The sequence below is a fragment of the Dreissena polymorpha genome, chromosome 1 (assembly GCF_020536995.1).
Source record: "Dreissena polymorpha isolate Duluth1 chromosome 1, UMN_Dpol_1.0, whole genome shotgun sequence".
Lineage (NCBI taxonomy): Eukaryota > Metazoa > Mollusca > Bivalvia > Myida > Dreissenidae > Dreissena > Dreissena polymorpha.
In genome coordinates this window covers 174,308,485-174,326,098 of record NC_068355.1, presented here as the reverse complement: position 1 = coordinate 174,326,098, position 17,614 = coordinate 174,308,485, and the positions used below count along the sequence as shown (strand labels likewise).

Sequence of the window (17,614 nt, the reverse complement as noted above, 5' to 3'; positions counted from 1 at the left end):
AGATTCGATCAATTTAACAACTTTTATTATAAAAAGGTCGTGTTACCATCATAATGAACAGAAGCATATATGTATATATGTATTTTTATCGTATATGAAACAATCTTATCTTATATGGAACAATCATTGATATCTTATAGCAAAGTTTGGGACCAGAGCAGTCTCTGTCTCCGGTAAAATATTGCGACCAGTTGTGATAACGCATTACCAAAATGGCGACTTCGCAGTTGTTATGCAAGTAAACGGAAGTCTGAATGATAGTTTTCCAGTCAGATTGGAAGGATCCCCAAAATGCGGATGGCAGGGGGAAAACTGTTTCAATAGCGACGCTGAAGGTATAACCCCGTTGTAATGTATAGCTACACTAACAAACGTGTTGAGTAGTAAACCAGCGATCAAAATATTAAAGTCTTAGAACGTTTTTAGCTAATCGATGAATTATTTGTATTATTATTAGCACACATGCATATCAAATCAATGTACTCTTTTGGTTGATATTTACAATAAAAACGTATAAAACTTTAGAAAGATAATAAACCTAATCCGGCGTGAGAACCGTGAGGACTTAACCGTGAGGACTTGCGAGGCGTGTCTCTAATCCACTCCTGGTCTATGTCGCTTACAATAAACTATTCGAGAAGTAAACATGCTTTCATGAATTTGTAAAGAGAATGATAGGGATTACTTTCGCTTTAAATCGAATTATAAAATAATAATGTAAAAATATATCAAACATGTTACGAATTACGATCATTTTGACGTTTTGACATTTTGACATTATGTTTGTTTGTTTGTTTGTTTATAAAATTACTATCATACAATGTCCACCAAGTATACTGTTTTGAAATTAATTTTAAATCGAAATATACAACCATATTCTTTTTATAAAAGCACACAAATTTAAGTATACAACATAAATTTTCGCATAGATATTTAAAGTTAGGAACATCCAATTTAGTTGCGTGAATAAAAAATGAGCACATGTAATGTTGGTATGTATTTTCAGACAAGAACAACACACCAGTCATCATTGGATGTTGCTTTTCTGTTCTCTTTATTCTTATGGTTTCGGTGGCCCTTTACCTCCGGTTCAGGTAAGTGCAATAGTTAATTTAACATGCCCAACGTCTATTGCTACATTCGCTACCTATCCAACTAAGTCTACGCCTTACTTTGTTTTATATCAAAAATAGATCGTCATGCACAATTGCCACGCCATCAACTCGTGCTTATTTTATTATGTGCCACGTCATGCTTAAATGGTTCTCATGCCATATGCGGCCACCGTAACGTCAGACAAGTCTATGCATTCGGATAGCCTGGTCAGGAAAGGTTTTGTGGTCTTACTAGCTGACAGGCGAACTCTAAACCAGACTGCGCCGGCTGGTCTGGAGCTACGCTGGCCATATATGTCATAAGACCCATGTACGCATGACGCGGTTCATATGTTCTTGATGCAATTATAAACTGATTATACGAAATCATTATAAATAATCTGTCTGTCTGTCTGTCTGTCTGTCTGTCTGTCTGTCTGTCTGTCTGTCTGTCTGTCTGTCTGTCTGTCTGTCTGTCTGTCTGTCTGTCTGTCTGTCTGTCTGTCTGTCTGTCTGTCTGTCTGTCTGTCTGTCCGTCCGTCCGTCCGTCCGTCCGTCCGTCCGTCCGTCCATCCGTCCGTCCGTCCGTCCGTGTTATGATTAACGCATATTCATTTTTAACAACTATTTCCGGAACAATTTGATGAAATTGCTTTTACATTTTAACACGTTGACAATAATTAGTTAAAATTGATAATAATCCGAATCGTTATATATTTTCCGAAAAACAAATACGACTGGGAAAAATCTGAAATCTGATTTTTTTTTTCGAATTATGCCTTGTACATTTATACAAAAAAGGCGCACAATCGATGTTGATATGTTACAATACAGAAAGTCCAAAATGGAAAAGGAATTACTGAGTATGGTTTGGAAAGTAAACAACAGCGAGATAAAGATGCGGCGACCTCGCCTGAATACACAAACCAGCATCCCCGAGCCACGGGCCTCCAACGATAACCCGAGCCCAAGGAAACGACTCATGCGAGCTGTAAGAAAATATGGAAATAGCATAACCTGTTAGGCGCTAGGCTAATATGACGCTTTCATTGGCATATTTTCCCGGAGAAAATCGTTCTAACCTTTAATGAAAAGTAACGTAAAATGTCATTATCGTATAATCGACTGAGATTAAAGATACTACATTGATTCGCTTAAAAACGGCTTTCATGTTAAATATATTGGCGGCATTTGCATAAAATTAAGCGATATTAAATAATAACTACTATAAAAGACACTACCTGGGCCCAGTCTTGCGTAAATGGGTGTTATGCCTTATGCTGTCATTGTATTCCCAGACTAGCATGCGGATGCACACAGTCTAGCAGGGAGCTACGCTGTCTGTTGTAAAGTCACGCACGATTGTCTTGTCTCATAAACGGACAGTGCAGCTCCTGACCAGACTGTGTGTATGGGAATGCTTGTACACAGACCGCATAAGACATAAAACCCATTTTCGTTTGAATCTGATATTGTGCTAAGCTTGATGCATATGACATTAGCCCCATTTTCGCATTGCGCGGCTCACAGGTCCTATGTTTTCAGGAAACAAGAGGCACGCTAGGTCTTGGCTCCACGAGCAGCATCGATAAGGCACTTCTTTTCGCCACCGTCGGATGCTATAAGGTAAGGAAGAAATATTTAGTTCATGATCTCTGAACCATTGTTCCATATATAATTAAATGGTATTCGTGTACTTACTGTTCTTCCGCAACTTGTTATATATTTTGAATATATATTTTATAATATTTATACATTATACTGCCGTTTTTTCTTGATTGTAGGGATCAATTGTTGCCGTAAAAGAAATTAAACAACGATCAATTCAACTTACACGCGAAACGCTGAAGGATTTAAATGCGGTAATATTGTTAATTGTACTCTATTTTCAACTTATATTTACGAGTTCGTCCATCGAGTATTTTTTTCAATTTCGAGACAGTTCACGAAATGTACTCGAGTCAATGTGTATGCAGGGCATTCTTTGGATATAGTTAAGTTTAAACATATTTATTTAAGCTCGATTGTATTGAAAGTACTAACTACTTATTTCTAACGCCCTCGAGTCCGTTTCTTGGGATCTAAAGAACGCTCCCACAGTGGGGATTGAACCCATGTCCGCCCGGTCGCTTGGCGGACATAAAGGATGTAAAGGAAGATATTCAATTGTTGTTTTCGTACATTAATGTATACTAGTTCTATTATATTTGTTCAATTCCTCTGATATATTTACATATTCCTTATGGATCTGTTACGAAATATACGCTACACAATGTCGTCGTTGAAGCTCCCGTTGTAAAATCCGTTGAAAGAACATGTTGCATATACAACCGAGATGCTCGTATGGTATTGGTAAGAATAAAAAGAGTCCCGATGGTTATCTTACCCATGCATTAATTAACATCGATGTAAATTAGGAGCGTGTTTTTATTTTCTCGTTCAATGCCTCTTATTCCGTTAAAAAGTTTGAGTTCGACTTGGTTTCCAGCTTCGAGATCTTCACCATGACAACCTCAATCCCTTTATTGGAGTCAGCGTAGAGCCGGGCAACAGCTTCATCCTGATGAAATACTGCTCCAAGGGCAGTCTTCAGGTCTTTGTTGCTTCACTGTGTTCTTGTATTGTTCAAACGTTTGCAGATTTGGTTAAATTCATTTAGTCACATAATGTAACATACTATTCACAGTTCCTCTTAATACTAAAATGTCACATTTTTTCAGGATGTCCTTGAAAACGAAGATATTAAACTCGACCACATGTTTAAAATGTCGTTCCTCTTGGATTTAAGTAGGGTAAGCTTTCACTTCCTTTACTGTTTGTTAATGAATGATGAAACAGACCATACATTCAGGATAGCTTATAGTTTATTTAATTTTAAATACAATGCTGCCTATTCCGTTCAAGAATAAAAAAGTTAAATACGCTACTTTTTTTATTAAACAATTTTAGTTGAATTCTTATGCAAATGTTTGACTATTTTAGGGTTTAGAGTTCTTGCACAAAAGTATTGTCCGTTCTCATGGCAACATAAAATCAAGCAACTGCGTCATAGACAGCCGGTGGGTGTTGAAGCTAACAGACTACGGGGCGGTGTGCACCCCCGCCGATGAACACACGCCGGCAGCGTCCTCGGCGGAGTCGGTGTCCGACTTGGACGCAGAAAACGATGTGTTCGCCAGTGCGTATTCACATGCATTATATTCATGAACTAGAAATGGCGCGGCAGAGGCTGACGCGTATCCCCACGCCGCATGTTTGACCCAGGGGCGCCCCAGGGTTGGTAATGGGGCCATGGATAGTTGAGATTGATCGTATTGTCATAAGAGAAGTTCAGTATCAATTAGAAGTGAATCGGTGTAGAAATGAAGAAGTTATAGTAAAAGGAAATTTTGGGTGGGTGTGACCTACGTGGGCGGTGCGCCCCAGGGTTGATAATGGGGCCATGCATATTTGAGATTGATCGTATTGTCATAAGAGAAGTTCAGTATCAAATAGAAGTGAATCGGTGTAGAAATGAAGAAATTATATTAAAAGGCAATTTTGGGTGGGTGTTGCCTATGTGGGCGGGACGCCCCAGGGTTTGTAATAATGCCATGCATAGTTGAGATTGACCGTATTGTCATAAGAGAAGTTCAGTATCATTTTGAAGTGAATCGGTGTAGAAATGAAGAAATTATAGTAAAAGGCAATTTTGGGTGGGTGTGGTCTACTTGTATGTGGGCGGGGCATTCCAGGGTTGGTAATGGGTCCATGCATAGTTGAGATTGACCGTATTGCCATAAGAGAAGTTCAGTATCAATTTGAAGTGAATCGGTGTAGAAATGAAGCAATTATAGTAAAAGGCAATTTTGGGCGGGTTAGGTCTATGTGGGCGGGGCGCCCCAGGGTTGGTAATGGGGCCATGCATATTTAAGATTGACCGTATTGTCATAAGAGAAGTTCAGTATCAATTTGAAGTGAATCGGAGTAGAAATGAAGAAATTATAGTAAAAGGCAATTGTGGGTGGGTGTGGTCTACATGTATGTGGGCGAGGCTACCCAGGATTGGTAATGGGGCCATGCATAGTTGAGATTGACCGTATTGTCATAAGAGAGGTTCAGTATCAATTTAAAGTGAATCGGTGTACAAATTAAGAAATTATAGTAAAAGGCAATTTTGTGTGAGCGTGGTCTATGTGGGCGAGGCGCCCCAGGGTTGGTAATGGGACCAAGCATAGTTGAGATTGACCGTATTGTCATAAGAGATGTTCAGTATCAATTTGAAGTAAATCGGTGTAGAAATAAAGAAGTTAATGTAAAATAAAATTAAAAAATGAGTGAAAATCTCTGACCCGGCCCCACCCCAACCCCATAACTTTTGACCCAGCGGTCAGATCAAAATTCCAAATAGTGCAGGGTCGCACATATGCTCATAGCTACCATGTGTGTTAGTTTCAAGGTTCTAGTGCTTATAGTGTAGTAGGAGATAGTGGCCAGGACGGACAGACAGACAGACAGACGGACAGACGCCGGAGATAACCACAATATCCCCACGCTTTTCAAAAAGCGTGGGGATAACAATTGTAATGACGGTGTGTATAAAAACAATTACAATTTTGAGGAAGTTTCTTTTAGTAGATAGTTAATTTTCAATATATGCATATTTTCATGCAATCCAATGTGAAGAAAGTGGTTGTACACATAAGATAAATAATATTTGCAATAATGCAAACGCCACTTATTTTTCAAATACGGATTTTAAATACAACTTTCGAATGAACAAACTTTACTTGTAATTTCAACAATCTTTGCAGTGTGTCTTTTAACAAAAATCTTTCAACGGCAAAGGAAGAATTTTCAAGAGTGTATATTGTTAATATATTTGCCAATTATATAAATATAAATATGTGTTCTAGAGTTGCTGTGGACGGCCCCTGAGCTCCTACGTCTGTCACGGCGACCTCCGAAGGGCACACAGAAGGGCGACGTGTTCAGTTTCGCCGTCGTCATGCAGGAAATCTTGTTGAGATGCCCACCATACTACTTCAACGGCATCTCCTCCAACAAAGGTAGCGCGGATAGGAGCAGCGAACAGACTCACAATTGATGAGTGGTGTCCGTAAACGAATCACAAATCAAAAGTGATATTTTCTACAATTTCCGCTGATTTGCGATTATGAAACATTTAAGAACACATACCAAAGCTACTAAAATGGATTTAATTGCCATTCTTTCTTAATTTAGATCATGATTTGCATAGAACATCTTCGCTTTGAACTGCATATAACAGACTGTTGAATTGAACAAAAATATGTAAGCCCTGGATCATGGAGTTCTCATGTGTCTACACTGTTTAAGCAATCATTAACCGAGTGCGACAAGGAGAAGATCCGCCCGTCCGGCCCAGGATACCAGAAGGAGCAGACGCCCCGGAAAGGCTCTTGCTCCTCGTGCGCTTGTGCTGGCAGGAGGTCCCGGAGTTCAGGCCAGATATACACGCGGTGCTTAAATCAATCATTGATATTAACGGGAAAAGGTAAGTGCCATGTTTCCGTGAACATATATCTACGATATAACTTTCCTAATGTGTGAGATTATATCGATATAAACCTGTTGCGTCATGCACGATTACGTATGACATACTATAAGTATTTTTATTTGTACATTAAGAAAAAAAACACAACAAAAACAATAGACTAGTATTCCATTGATATTAACACATTTATGCCTAGCGTCTAGACAAAAGGCCTTGACAAACAGCGTAGACCCAGATGAGACGCCGCATGATGCGGCGTCTCATCTGGGTCTGCGCTGTTTGCTTAAAGAAATTTCTGTAAAAAATATTCTAAATATAGAAATAAATATACTAGACATCCCTAATTTTGGAAATAAACAGATCCAATTTAGAAGGATGGGAGAGTCCACAAGGCATAAATGGGTTAAAGAAAAACACACTCCGTTGCTCGAATTCATTTAGTATTGTGTTCATGTTTCTATATTGACACAGCTTTTAAGAAAAGCTACGCCTTATACCCACACAAACGACGTTACGGATTCATTATCTTCACAATTAAATTTGCAAAGATAGTTGTGAGACCTTGAAAGCACAAAAATATTGTTTGCATGTTTTTTAAAGTTAAGTAAATATTGTGTTGTTCATTAATGGCTTTATAAGACACAGTCACCATTACTCCAAATGGCTGTTAATTGGATGGAAAAAGATTTATCGACAATCAAACTGTAAAACTTTGAACAGACCGTTTCAAGGCGGTGACCCCAGCTGTCTTCATCGTATGTGCGATTGCTGCATTTGGATTGGTTTTATGCTGTGTAATACTTTTGGCAATACATGCGTGCTTTAATCCCTTAATAAGGTGGTTTATGTCCTTCTGGTAAAATAAAGCTTTATCTTGTTTATTGTTTGATACCGCTCTAGGAAGACAAACATACTGGACAACATGATCACGATGCTGGAGACGTACAGTAACAACCTGGAGGAGCTTGTTGCCAACAGGACACAGGAGCTGGCACAGGAGAAACAGAAAACCGACACGCTGCTCTACCAGATGCTGCCTCCGTGAGTTCAGTAGTTCATGCTGAGTTTCGGTTAGAGGTTAGGGTTAGAGATTAGGGTTAGAGGTTAGGGTTAGAGGTTAAGGTTAGAGGTTAAGGTTAGAGGTTAGGGTTAGAGGTTAAGGTTAGAGGTTAGGGTTAGAGGTTAAGGTTAGAGGTTAAGGTTAGAGGTGAGGGTTAGAGGTTAAGGTTAGAGGTTAAGGTTAAGTTTCATGTTTCATCTTTTCCGGTAAGTACATGGAAAATGGTGATAAAGGCAGCATGATGTGAAATAACATTGCTTCATCACGCATTGCATTGTAAAGGAATAATACGGAGTAAAAATATGAGGTCTATTGTACAAATGAACACTTATCTGTAAGATTTAACTCATTTTCTCTGAATTTTTCATTGAGTCCATGAGGCGGGCTAAGCCCTGTTGCGTCCTTGTAAAAATCATCGCGTTATTAGATATGTTTACGTTGTAGAGGTTAAAGTAAGGGTATGAGTTACGGTTTGTTATAGCAGTGAGCAGTATGTTAGTGCAATGGTAAAAGGGGTGAGGTTAAGGTAAGACACACATGCAATGATAATGTTTTTTTTATAGAAATTTAAGTTAAAAGTTTAGAGTTTATGCATATATTCTAGGGTGATGTGCTAGGTTTTAGTTTGATTTAGAGTTAAAAGGTAGGTTTGAATCATGGGTTTAGGGAAATGGTTTGAAGTAAGGATTATAGCTGATGGATAAGGGATATGTACGGTAGCGTAGAGGTGACGGTCACTCCTCTTTTTTTTAAATTGCGTTCCTCTCTTTTCTTTAACGTTCCTACGACAAACCAACTCGAGTTAACAACTTACTTACGAGTAAGCTATGTCATTGGAACGCCCTACTAAGTCGAGGGAACGAGTATCCGATAGACAAAAATGGAATGCAAAACTAATGACCGTTAAAGAGGAGTTCAAATAAAAAATGTAGTAAATAAAGAACGTTTGAAATAAACACACGAGGGGAGAATTTCCCAAGCTTACTCCTCCCCACAAGTTAGTAAGTCGTTCCCCCGAGTTAGAATATCGTGGGAACGATGAAGAAAAAAAGCCGAGTCAATGTCACGTCCATGCCACAGTATATGTAGCTGTGGGTGTTGGTTTAATATTGAAGAACAGGGTTTATTATAAGACTCAGAGCTTTGATTATAAAGGTCGTCAACTATTATAGAACTTTCGACATAGTAGTTTGGTCAAATGATTTTAATAATGTATATATAAATGATAATTATTTTTAAATCAAACTATGGTTCTGTCCCTCAAGGCTTGTAGCGGAGCAGCTCAAGCGCGGAGAACACGTGGTCCCGGAAACATTCTCGGAGGCGTCCATTTTCTTCTCAGACATCGTGGGCTTCACGAACCTCTCCGGCGCCAGTACGCCCTTGCAGGTATTTACAAACATGCACGCGTTTGTTATCAACCGCCATAGGCGGAGGGATATTGTTTTGGCTTGTCCGTCCGTCCGTCCGGCACTTTTGTGTCCGGAGCCATATCTTGGAAGTGCTTTGGCGGATTTCATTGAAACTTGGTATGAGTATATATATATAAGGTCACACATTGAGGTCAAAGGTCACACATTTGATGAAATTTTCATTATTTAGTCATTCCTTTACTATGCATCAAGGGATTCTATAATAACTGTTCACAAGTGTTCTCCATTATCCAGCTTAGTGTCAAATATAAGATCCAGGTTGCTAAGGTCATGGTCAAAGTCACACACAAAGGTCAAAATCACACATTTTAATAAATATGCCTTTTTGGTAAGGATTCTACCATACTAAATTCGCAAAATGCCCTGATGTGATTGTTCTCAATTATCAGACAGTACAAGACCTATGTGTTTTTAACCAAAGTCAAGGTCACGCATCAAAGGTCACACATTTGTAGAAGTATTTATTATTTGGCGGGGGAAATCAATTCAACGAATTTGCATGTTACACTTCAATTAATGTATTTCTCCTGTATAATCATACCATTGTATACAGGGCATATGCTATTTAAATATTTGTGTACTGAAAATGCTTTCCATATTTTGTCATGTATACCTGGTTGTAATAAATAGGGTTGTGTTCACTTTTCTGTTATTTCGCTTTATTGTATTTCACGAAAGACCAATTAGTATCATTATTTGACATGCATATAATCCATGCTCTGTGAAAAGGGGGTTTAATGCATGTGCGTAAAGTGTCGTCCAAGATTAGCCTGTGCAGTCCGAATTAGATTTTTTTCTAAGTAAAACATTCTTTAAACAGAAAATATCATTAAAGCGGAAAGTGTCGTCCCTGATTAGCCTGTGCGGTATGCACAGGCTAATCTGGGACGACACTTTACGTACATGCATTTTGCCCAGTTTTATCAGAACACGACTCATATCACCATTATTACAGGTGATCGATCTGCTCAATGACTTATACACGACATTCGACGAGATCATAGGCATGCATGACGTCTACAAGGTACCAGAATTATTTGCTACAACTGTCTACAATAATAAAATATTCGAACGTACATGTAATGCTTATATTAATATTCATTATGTTTGATTTGTATTTATAATTAAATATAATTTGCAAAAGCAACGGGTTCATAAAACTGTCGGAGTTTTTATTTCTTATGACAATTATTTCAATTTGTACTTCGACTTGTAAAGTTTGTGTTCAAGAAAATCGATGTCAATTTACTTCATCAAATGTTTGTTATGCCCCCGAAGGTGGGCATATAGTGATCGCATTTCCGTCTGTCTGTCCGTCTGTCTGTCCGTCACACTTTGCGTTTAAGTTTCGAAAAATGCTCATAACTTCTATGTCGCTTCAGATGTAACCTTCATATTTGGTATGCATGTATATATGGACACGGACTTTCCACACGCACACACATTTAACCCATATGCTCTGACATTGAACTTAGGGTCCGCGTTTAGGTTTTGAAATCTTGGTTAAGGTTTCAAAAAAGCGTTTTTTCGGGGGATATGTCATCCTATGGTGACAGCTATTGTTTAAATTGAAACTTAATCAATTTTGGCGTCGTGATAATACGTCATAATAAATATGTGTAAAGTAATTTTCAATTTAGAATAGGTGGTGAACACCAAATGCAACATTGATTGAATTGAAGGATTTAATATATTTACAGTATAAGTGATGTTTATTGTCAATGATTTGAAAACAGGAGCCAGGACAGCGGACTAAATATGCTATAAAACAAAGTTTGCTAATAGCAAATGTATTTTACTTACATGTACATGCACATTATCGAAATACATTTTACCCTAAAGGACATTTTTACATAAGGTTGTTGTTGTTGTTTTTTCAAATGATTTCATACAATTATATTCCATTTTGCAAAAATATGCTACTGTTATTAAACGACTTCAAAAGAACCGCCCATTGGCCAAGTTTCGATGTATTAGTCTAAGATGTTCATTTGTAGGTAGAGACAATAGGCGACGCCTACATGGTCGCCAGTGGGGTTCCTCGTCACTGTAATCATCACGCAGGGGAGATAGCCAACATGGCGCTTGACCTACTTAGTGCAGTTACCAGCTTTCGGATCCGCCATATACCGGAAGAGAAGCTGCAGTTGCGCATTGGGCTACATACAGGTCACTGCGCAGCCGGGGTGGTCGGTCTTACCATGCCGAGGTACTGTCTTTTTGGAGATACCATTAACATGGCGTCTAGAATGGAATCGACTGGAAAAGGTACACATAATCAAAGCAGCAGTCGAAGTTCATAATATTACAAATCTTTTGTCGGTAAAATGTTCTGACAATTCAGACAATAATTCTCTCATGTTTTCAATCCATATTTAAAAAAGAGATCGTTTAACGGATGTATAATTTTCCATTAATACGAATAACAAATAATCATAAATTTACATCATTATAAAAAGTATTCACTTTTTCTCGGTGTTTTAGTGGATAATATATGGTCATCCTACTACTTATTTATAATTTATCAAACACCTCTTAAAGGGTCTTCAAGTAAAACAATTGAAACGTGATTACATGTATATAAATAGTTGTAGAGGATTATTTGCTTCGAATCATCCAGGAATATACTTTTATACACAGAACGCATTAACTGATCAAACTGTCTAGGATATGCTTCGTATTACATATAATATGTGGAAATGTAAAGCGAAATTATTGTGTACCATTTTGAATATCTTATACAATTATAATGGCGTCCTTTAAAGTTACGTTATCAAACGTGGCTATGTTGCAATATTTCAATATGTGTTGTTTTATAACACTACCATTAATCACGGTCTCCACCTCTTTTTTTAGATGCATTAATAAATTAGCCAATGCTACTTCCGAGGTGGCGCTAAGGAGCGGATGTTCAAGGTGAGTAGGTTTTATAAAAAAAATCATATTTCGCATTATTTAAAAAATCGACAAATGAAGTGCGCTTCTGAGAAGAATAATGCCTCGGAAAATGTACAGAAACATACAATCACAGCCCATTTGGAAACGTTAGGACCTGTCTAAGTTGTGGGATTGTAGAGTTTGTAAAAGCAAATCGATGTCTTTTGCCTGCGTGAAGAGCACTTTCTCGAAAAATTAAATCGCTAATTACATAAAACAATGGCTTTGAACATGTACAAGTTAATGCATGCACAAAACCATCGGATTCTAGCCGATCTAATAGATAATTTTTCAATTTTCAAAAAGATATGGAGCCAATGCCAATAACTGTGCGATATGTATAGAAGGTGGCGTCAATGCATATTTATAGCTATTTTAACGTGACGTATTTTATGTATTGTTCCTACGTATTATTTTTACAGGTCTTATATTTATATATGTAAATTAACAACTTAAGCGCATTTGAATCGCGTAAGTTTGTAATTAGAACAAGTAGTTTTCCAATAATGGCTTGATGGATTGAAACGTTTTTCTCTGTGAGATAAGAACATTAAACATTTATAATACTAATAAACGTTAAAGGAAAAAGGCCGAGGTATCTTCATTTTTTGGAGTTTAAAGTGGGTAAACAACATATATAAGCCTCATCGAATTCGTTGGCATTGGCCTTTTTGTAAATTAATTATTTGGATTACGGGAAAAAAACATCGTTCTGACGACGACATACATGAGGCAAAAGACAAAATATTTTTTTTTCAAATAGCATTAACTTTAATAAAGATAATATAATACTGTATTTAACAATATCCCAATTTTATAATGAGTATCGACCAACATATTTACAACGATTTATTCAAATTATAAATGGGGGCCGAATCAGCCTGAAATTGGGTCCGAATGGGCCTGAAAAAGCCGGAGTCGAAAAAGCTTCGTGCCGACAGAGCCGACAAGCGTTTCAAGCAAAAGTTATATCTTATATTTTTATTTATAAACTTTATAAAAAACTGTTGTAAATGAACATTTTTGAGAAAGTTGAGATTGGAATGATTGGTTTTATTGAGTAGTACATACTTTTGGTATATATCGTACAACCTGTTTTATTCAGGTTGCTGACTTCTTAATTGAGTAGATAAATGATATATTTAAAAACATACATATTATTATTTCAATATTGTTTTAATTTCTGTAAAGATTTTGGCCAACGTATGTACGTTGAAAAATAAAAATGTAAATATAAAAAATAACATCAGCTATAAAATATACGTAATGTGGTGATGTCATTGCCATACGACTGTTTATTCTTACATCGTGCATTGGCGCCACCTCCTATCATTAGCGCCATATCCAAAGAATTGGCCCCATCTCTTTTGGAAGAGTGAAAATTATATATTAGATCGACACGAAGCCAATGTTTTGTGCATGCAGCATTTAGTATGTGTTGTACGCAATAGTTAATTGTCGTTAGCGATTAAATTTGATCGCCACACAGGCAAAAATCATTGAATTGCTTTTAAAATCTCCACCATTCCACAACTCATAAAGGCTCTCACGTTTCCAAAATGACTTGTGTTTGTATGTTTCTGTAAATTTGTGGATGAATTAATCTTCGCTTAATCGCACTACATCGCCCGATTTTTTAAATAATGCGAAACATGCTGAAAAAACATATAAAACCTACCTACACTGTAGAATTATCCATGAAATTTCAAAATATCCGGACATGAGCGTCACCTCGGAAAGTGCATTGGCTTATTAATTAGTGCATCTAAAAAACGAGGCGGCGCCTTTGATTAACGGCCGTGTATAAACTAAGAATTGAAAACATATGCAAATAAACAAAATAAAGTCACTTTAAAGGCGAAGATAAGCACGGCAAATGAAACACATTTTTAAATTTATTGAAAATTGTATCGCATCAAAATTAATGCCAGATTCCACATAGTCAGCCTCGTTATTGATTTGTTTACTAAAGGGAGGCAACTCTTTCAAAGTCCATACATCTCCAAACAGAGCTGTCTTTCCTTGCTCTCACATACAATATCACAAGAAAATCCCACAGGTGGTTAGCGTGTGGCTATGACGTTAATGAGTGAAAACATCATTTTGAATGATAAATAATCAAACTATAACGGAAAATCAACTTTTCTGAAAAATAAATAAAATAAAAAAAAACACGATTTTTTAAAGTATTATATTATGAAAAGTAGTATCATTTTCTTTTGTATTTTTAAAATAATGTAATAGTTAAGGTTCATAATAAAAATATAAATAAATTACCTAAATTAAAAAAAGTAAAATTAACAACAGTAAAATTATTGTACCATGCTATCATCACATGGTTGGTGACGGCAAGGATTAGATCCAGCTATGCTGGTTGCAGTCAAATCTCTGCCCGGAGGTTGAAGTCTATATTGGTAATCTGAAAATGTTGTTTTGGACAATGATATTTCATCGTATATTTTGCATGCTTTCTTAGCTCTTCACATCCACGTAAGCATGGACTTTGCAGAGGCCCTTCGAGCACTTAACCAGGGCTTCCAACTTCTGGAACGAGGCGTCATAGAGGTCAAGGTAAGTGGACAGATCGGTGCAACAGTTAATGATAATTAAGGCCATAATAGATCTACCGGTAATTCGGATCCGGGTCTCATGTTTTTGGAAAACGTATAATTAATCTACATGTGGATCTAATCATAGTTGAAATGCGATGTGATTTTGAAAGGACTAGCTATGTATTGGGTTTGTACATCTAATTGGTGTCTTTTGTTTTATTTCCGGACTAAGAATTTTATATAAGCTGGTATACGATTATGAAACTGTATCGACAATATATGTTTAGCCGTTGATCAACACAATAGCAATTTTTGTTATTGAAGCGACATTATTATTCAAGACCAGCAATCTTATAATTGAACGAATCGCACACAATTTATTTTAAGACACGGTGAAGGGCTTTTCATTTCAAATATTCGTTAATTTCAAATGTAGGGCTATTGGTAATAAATGGGCAACGTTATGCAAAATGGGTCTCACGCCATATGCGCCCGCTGTCAAGTCGCGCAAGGTTATGTGCTCATTAGCTGTCAGGGTAGCTCCTGACTTGACTGCGCGGATTCGAAGGCTTGGCTTATAGCTATTTTAGCTGCTTATGTAATTAGAACCATGTTCCTATGACGCGGATCAAATATATTCGCATCGTTTCTAGGGCAAGGGTCTGCAGAAGACATACTGGTTGGTCGGCAAAGATGGCTTCAACTCAACTCTTCCTAACGAGATGCAAGTGTAAGTACTTATGTTATCTGTGAGATAAACAAAACGGCCACAATAAGTCAGTAATTTAAAGTTGAAAATCAGTTACCATTTATTTATGTATTTTAATATAAACTGATTTGTCTTTTAAAGTTTGAAGACCAAATATCTGGAACGGATGACATCGACTCGCCCCCATTCCCCTACAGACACGCACATTTCCACCGGAAGTCAGTTCGAGAGCACGAGCATGTACGGAAACGCCTTTAGGCGCGCCTCCTTTGCTATTCGCTTTATTCGCCAAATTTCCAGTCATTCACGTGAAAGCAGTGTTTATGGCAGTGACATGAACTTGCAAGACTTGAACGACAATTACGACGACAACAATGTTGAGGACGCTGGAACAATGTTAAAAATTCCAATTGACAATAAACTGAGTAATAATTCGAGTAGGCGGCCGCCGGAACTGGCGCCCCCGAAGCTCTACCTGTCGGACGGCACTCAGAGTTGCTCCAGCGAGTCTTCATGTGGCAACAGGCGGAAACGTAAAAAGTCGAAGAAAAAACGGCAAGAGGAGAGAGAACAGGGCTTCCAGATTCCAACCATACAGATCACCAAATGACATTGTTGAGAGCATATTTGAGGCAATAGTTTTAATGGATTGATTCTCAAACATATACAATAAAATACATTTATACATGTATACAGGGTAATGTTTGTTACCGTATGCTATTTTCTGGACTTCGGTTAATCTTAATAAAATCGGGAACATATAAGACACATATAGAATTTAAAGCCAACATTATGTATTAGTAAAGTGTTTTGTACCCTTTTAACAGTTGTTGCACGTCAGCATAGAAAGTGCTTTGTCGGACCGTATTTGGTACAAAAACGAATATGGTACAAGTTTGTACCATATTCGGCCGAATATGGTACAACTGTCTAATTGTACCATATACGTATCTGCAGTTTTGGGGTAAAATGCCTGACCGAATATGGTACAAACTTGTACCATATTCGGATGAAAAATGTACCACATTCGTTCCGAATATGATACACACTCATAATCGTAATCATCATCATCATCATCATCGTTATCTCATCATCATCATCATCATCATCATCATCATCGTTATCTCATCATCATCATCATCATCATCATCATCATCATCATCATCATCATCATCATCATCATCATCATCATCATCATCATCATCACATCAATTATCAACACCCCAATGATCATAATCGTTGTTATCTTTACCAACACCACCATCATCATCACCATCAAAACCAACATCATCATTTCCATTATCATGATCGTAATGGTGATCACAAAAGTTTTTTTTGTGATGATAATGACAGCGATGTTTTCGGTCGATAATGAGGATGTTGTGATGATGATGACGACGATGAGAATAGCATCATCATCATCGGCCAATAAACATCGCCATCATCATCATCACAAATATTTTGTTATCATCATCATCATTATCATCATCGTCGGCCGATAAACATCGCCGTCATCATCATCTAAAAACTTATCATCATCATTATAACCATCATCATCGTCCGATAAACATCGCTGTCATCATCATCCCAAAACGTTTGTTATCATCATCATCATCATCATTATCATCATCATCATCATCATCACCACAATCATCAAACCCCAATCATCATAACCACTGTCATCATCATCACCACCACCATCATCATCACAATTTTTTTACCATCATCATCATCACAAATGTTTTGTCATCATCATCATCACATATTCATTTTACATTTTGTATTTTATAATTTGTTTCATTCAAGAGATTCAACAAACTTGTACTTTTTTCATTTATTGGTATACTGACAGGATTTTTCAAAGTAATATTGAAGAACATAGAACAGCATTTAAATTTTAATCCAACTGTAGCATTTTGACAAGACATAATATACATATATGCATTCATTTTAGTAGCAGCCAAAATATCCCAAATGTGCTTCGTATAAAGTTACCAGTAAATGAGCAAATGACAACAAATTTCCGGTAGAAGAACATAATCATCAATCACAAAAATAACATAACAGGTTTCCAAACACCGATATACATGTATATTTCACCTGTAATGTCTGTACATGACATCTATGATATCATACCAACCGATTCCACTAACACGCAAACGCAGCCATGCGTTTGCCCATTTTGGCCCCTTGATGATTTCTTTTATTGCCGAAATAAGACCGCTGTTTCTGCCCGCTCTTGTTAATAGGAAACGAACGCTAACAGGATTTCTGTTACTAGTATCTAGTCCAATATCCGGCCGAATGTAAATTC

General features: G+C 37.2%; 1 protein-coding gene across 4 annotated transcripts in view; it reads left to right on the top strand.

Annotated features, from left to right (window-relative positions):
- LOC127861951 (atrial natriuretic peptide receptor 1-like) overlaps positions 1-15,991 on the top strand; it is a 64,891-nt gene extending 48,900 nt beyond the window's left edge. For 3 of the 4 annotated variants that reach the window (XM_052400730.1, XM_052400737.1, XM_052400752.1), the window contains 17 exons: positions 141-335; positions 1,007-1,094; positions 1,929-2,085; positions 2,640-2,720; positions 2,879-2,956; positions 3,583-3,687; positions 3,815-3,886; positions 4,077-4,272; positions 5,990-6,142; positions 6,432-6,609; positions 7,510-7,650; positions 8,935-9,058; positions 10,058-10,126; positions 11,100-11,370; positions 14,516-14,610; positions 15,245-15,321; positions 15,442-15,991. In XM_052400730.1, the coding sequence (XP_052256690.1) occupies positions 141-335; positions 1,007-1,094; positions 1,929-2,085; positions 2,640-2,720; positions 2,879-2,956; positions 3,583-3,687; positions 3,815-3,886; positions 4,077-4,272; positions 5,990-6,142; positions 6,432-6,609; positions 7,510-7,650; positions 8,935-9,058; positions 10,058-10,126; positions 11,100-11,370; positions 14,516-14,610; positions 15,245-15,321; positions 15,442-15,910 (2,549 nt within the window). In that variant the 3' untranslated portion in view covers positions 15,911-15,991. The remainder of the gene's footprint in view (positions 1-140; positions 336-1,006; positions 1,095-1,928; positions 2,086-2,639; positions 2,721-2,878; positions 2,957-3,582; positions 3,688-3,814; positions 3,887-4,076; positions 4,273-5,989; positions 6,143-6,431; positions 6,610-7,509; positions 7,651-8,934; positions 9,059-10,057; positions 10,127-11,099; positions 11,371-14,515; positions 14,611-15,244; positions 15,322-15,441) is intronic. The other variant, XR_008040379.1, reaches the window with a different exon arrangement.
- Positions 15,992-17,614: the final 1,623 nt, after the last annotated feature.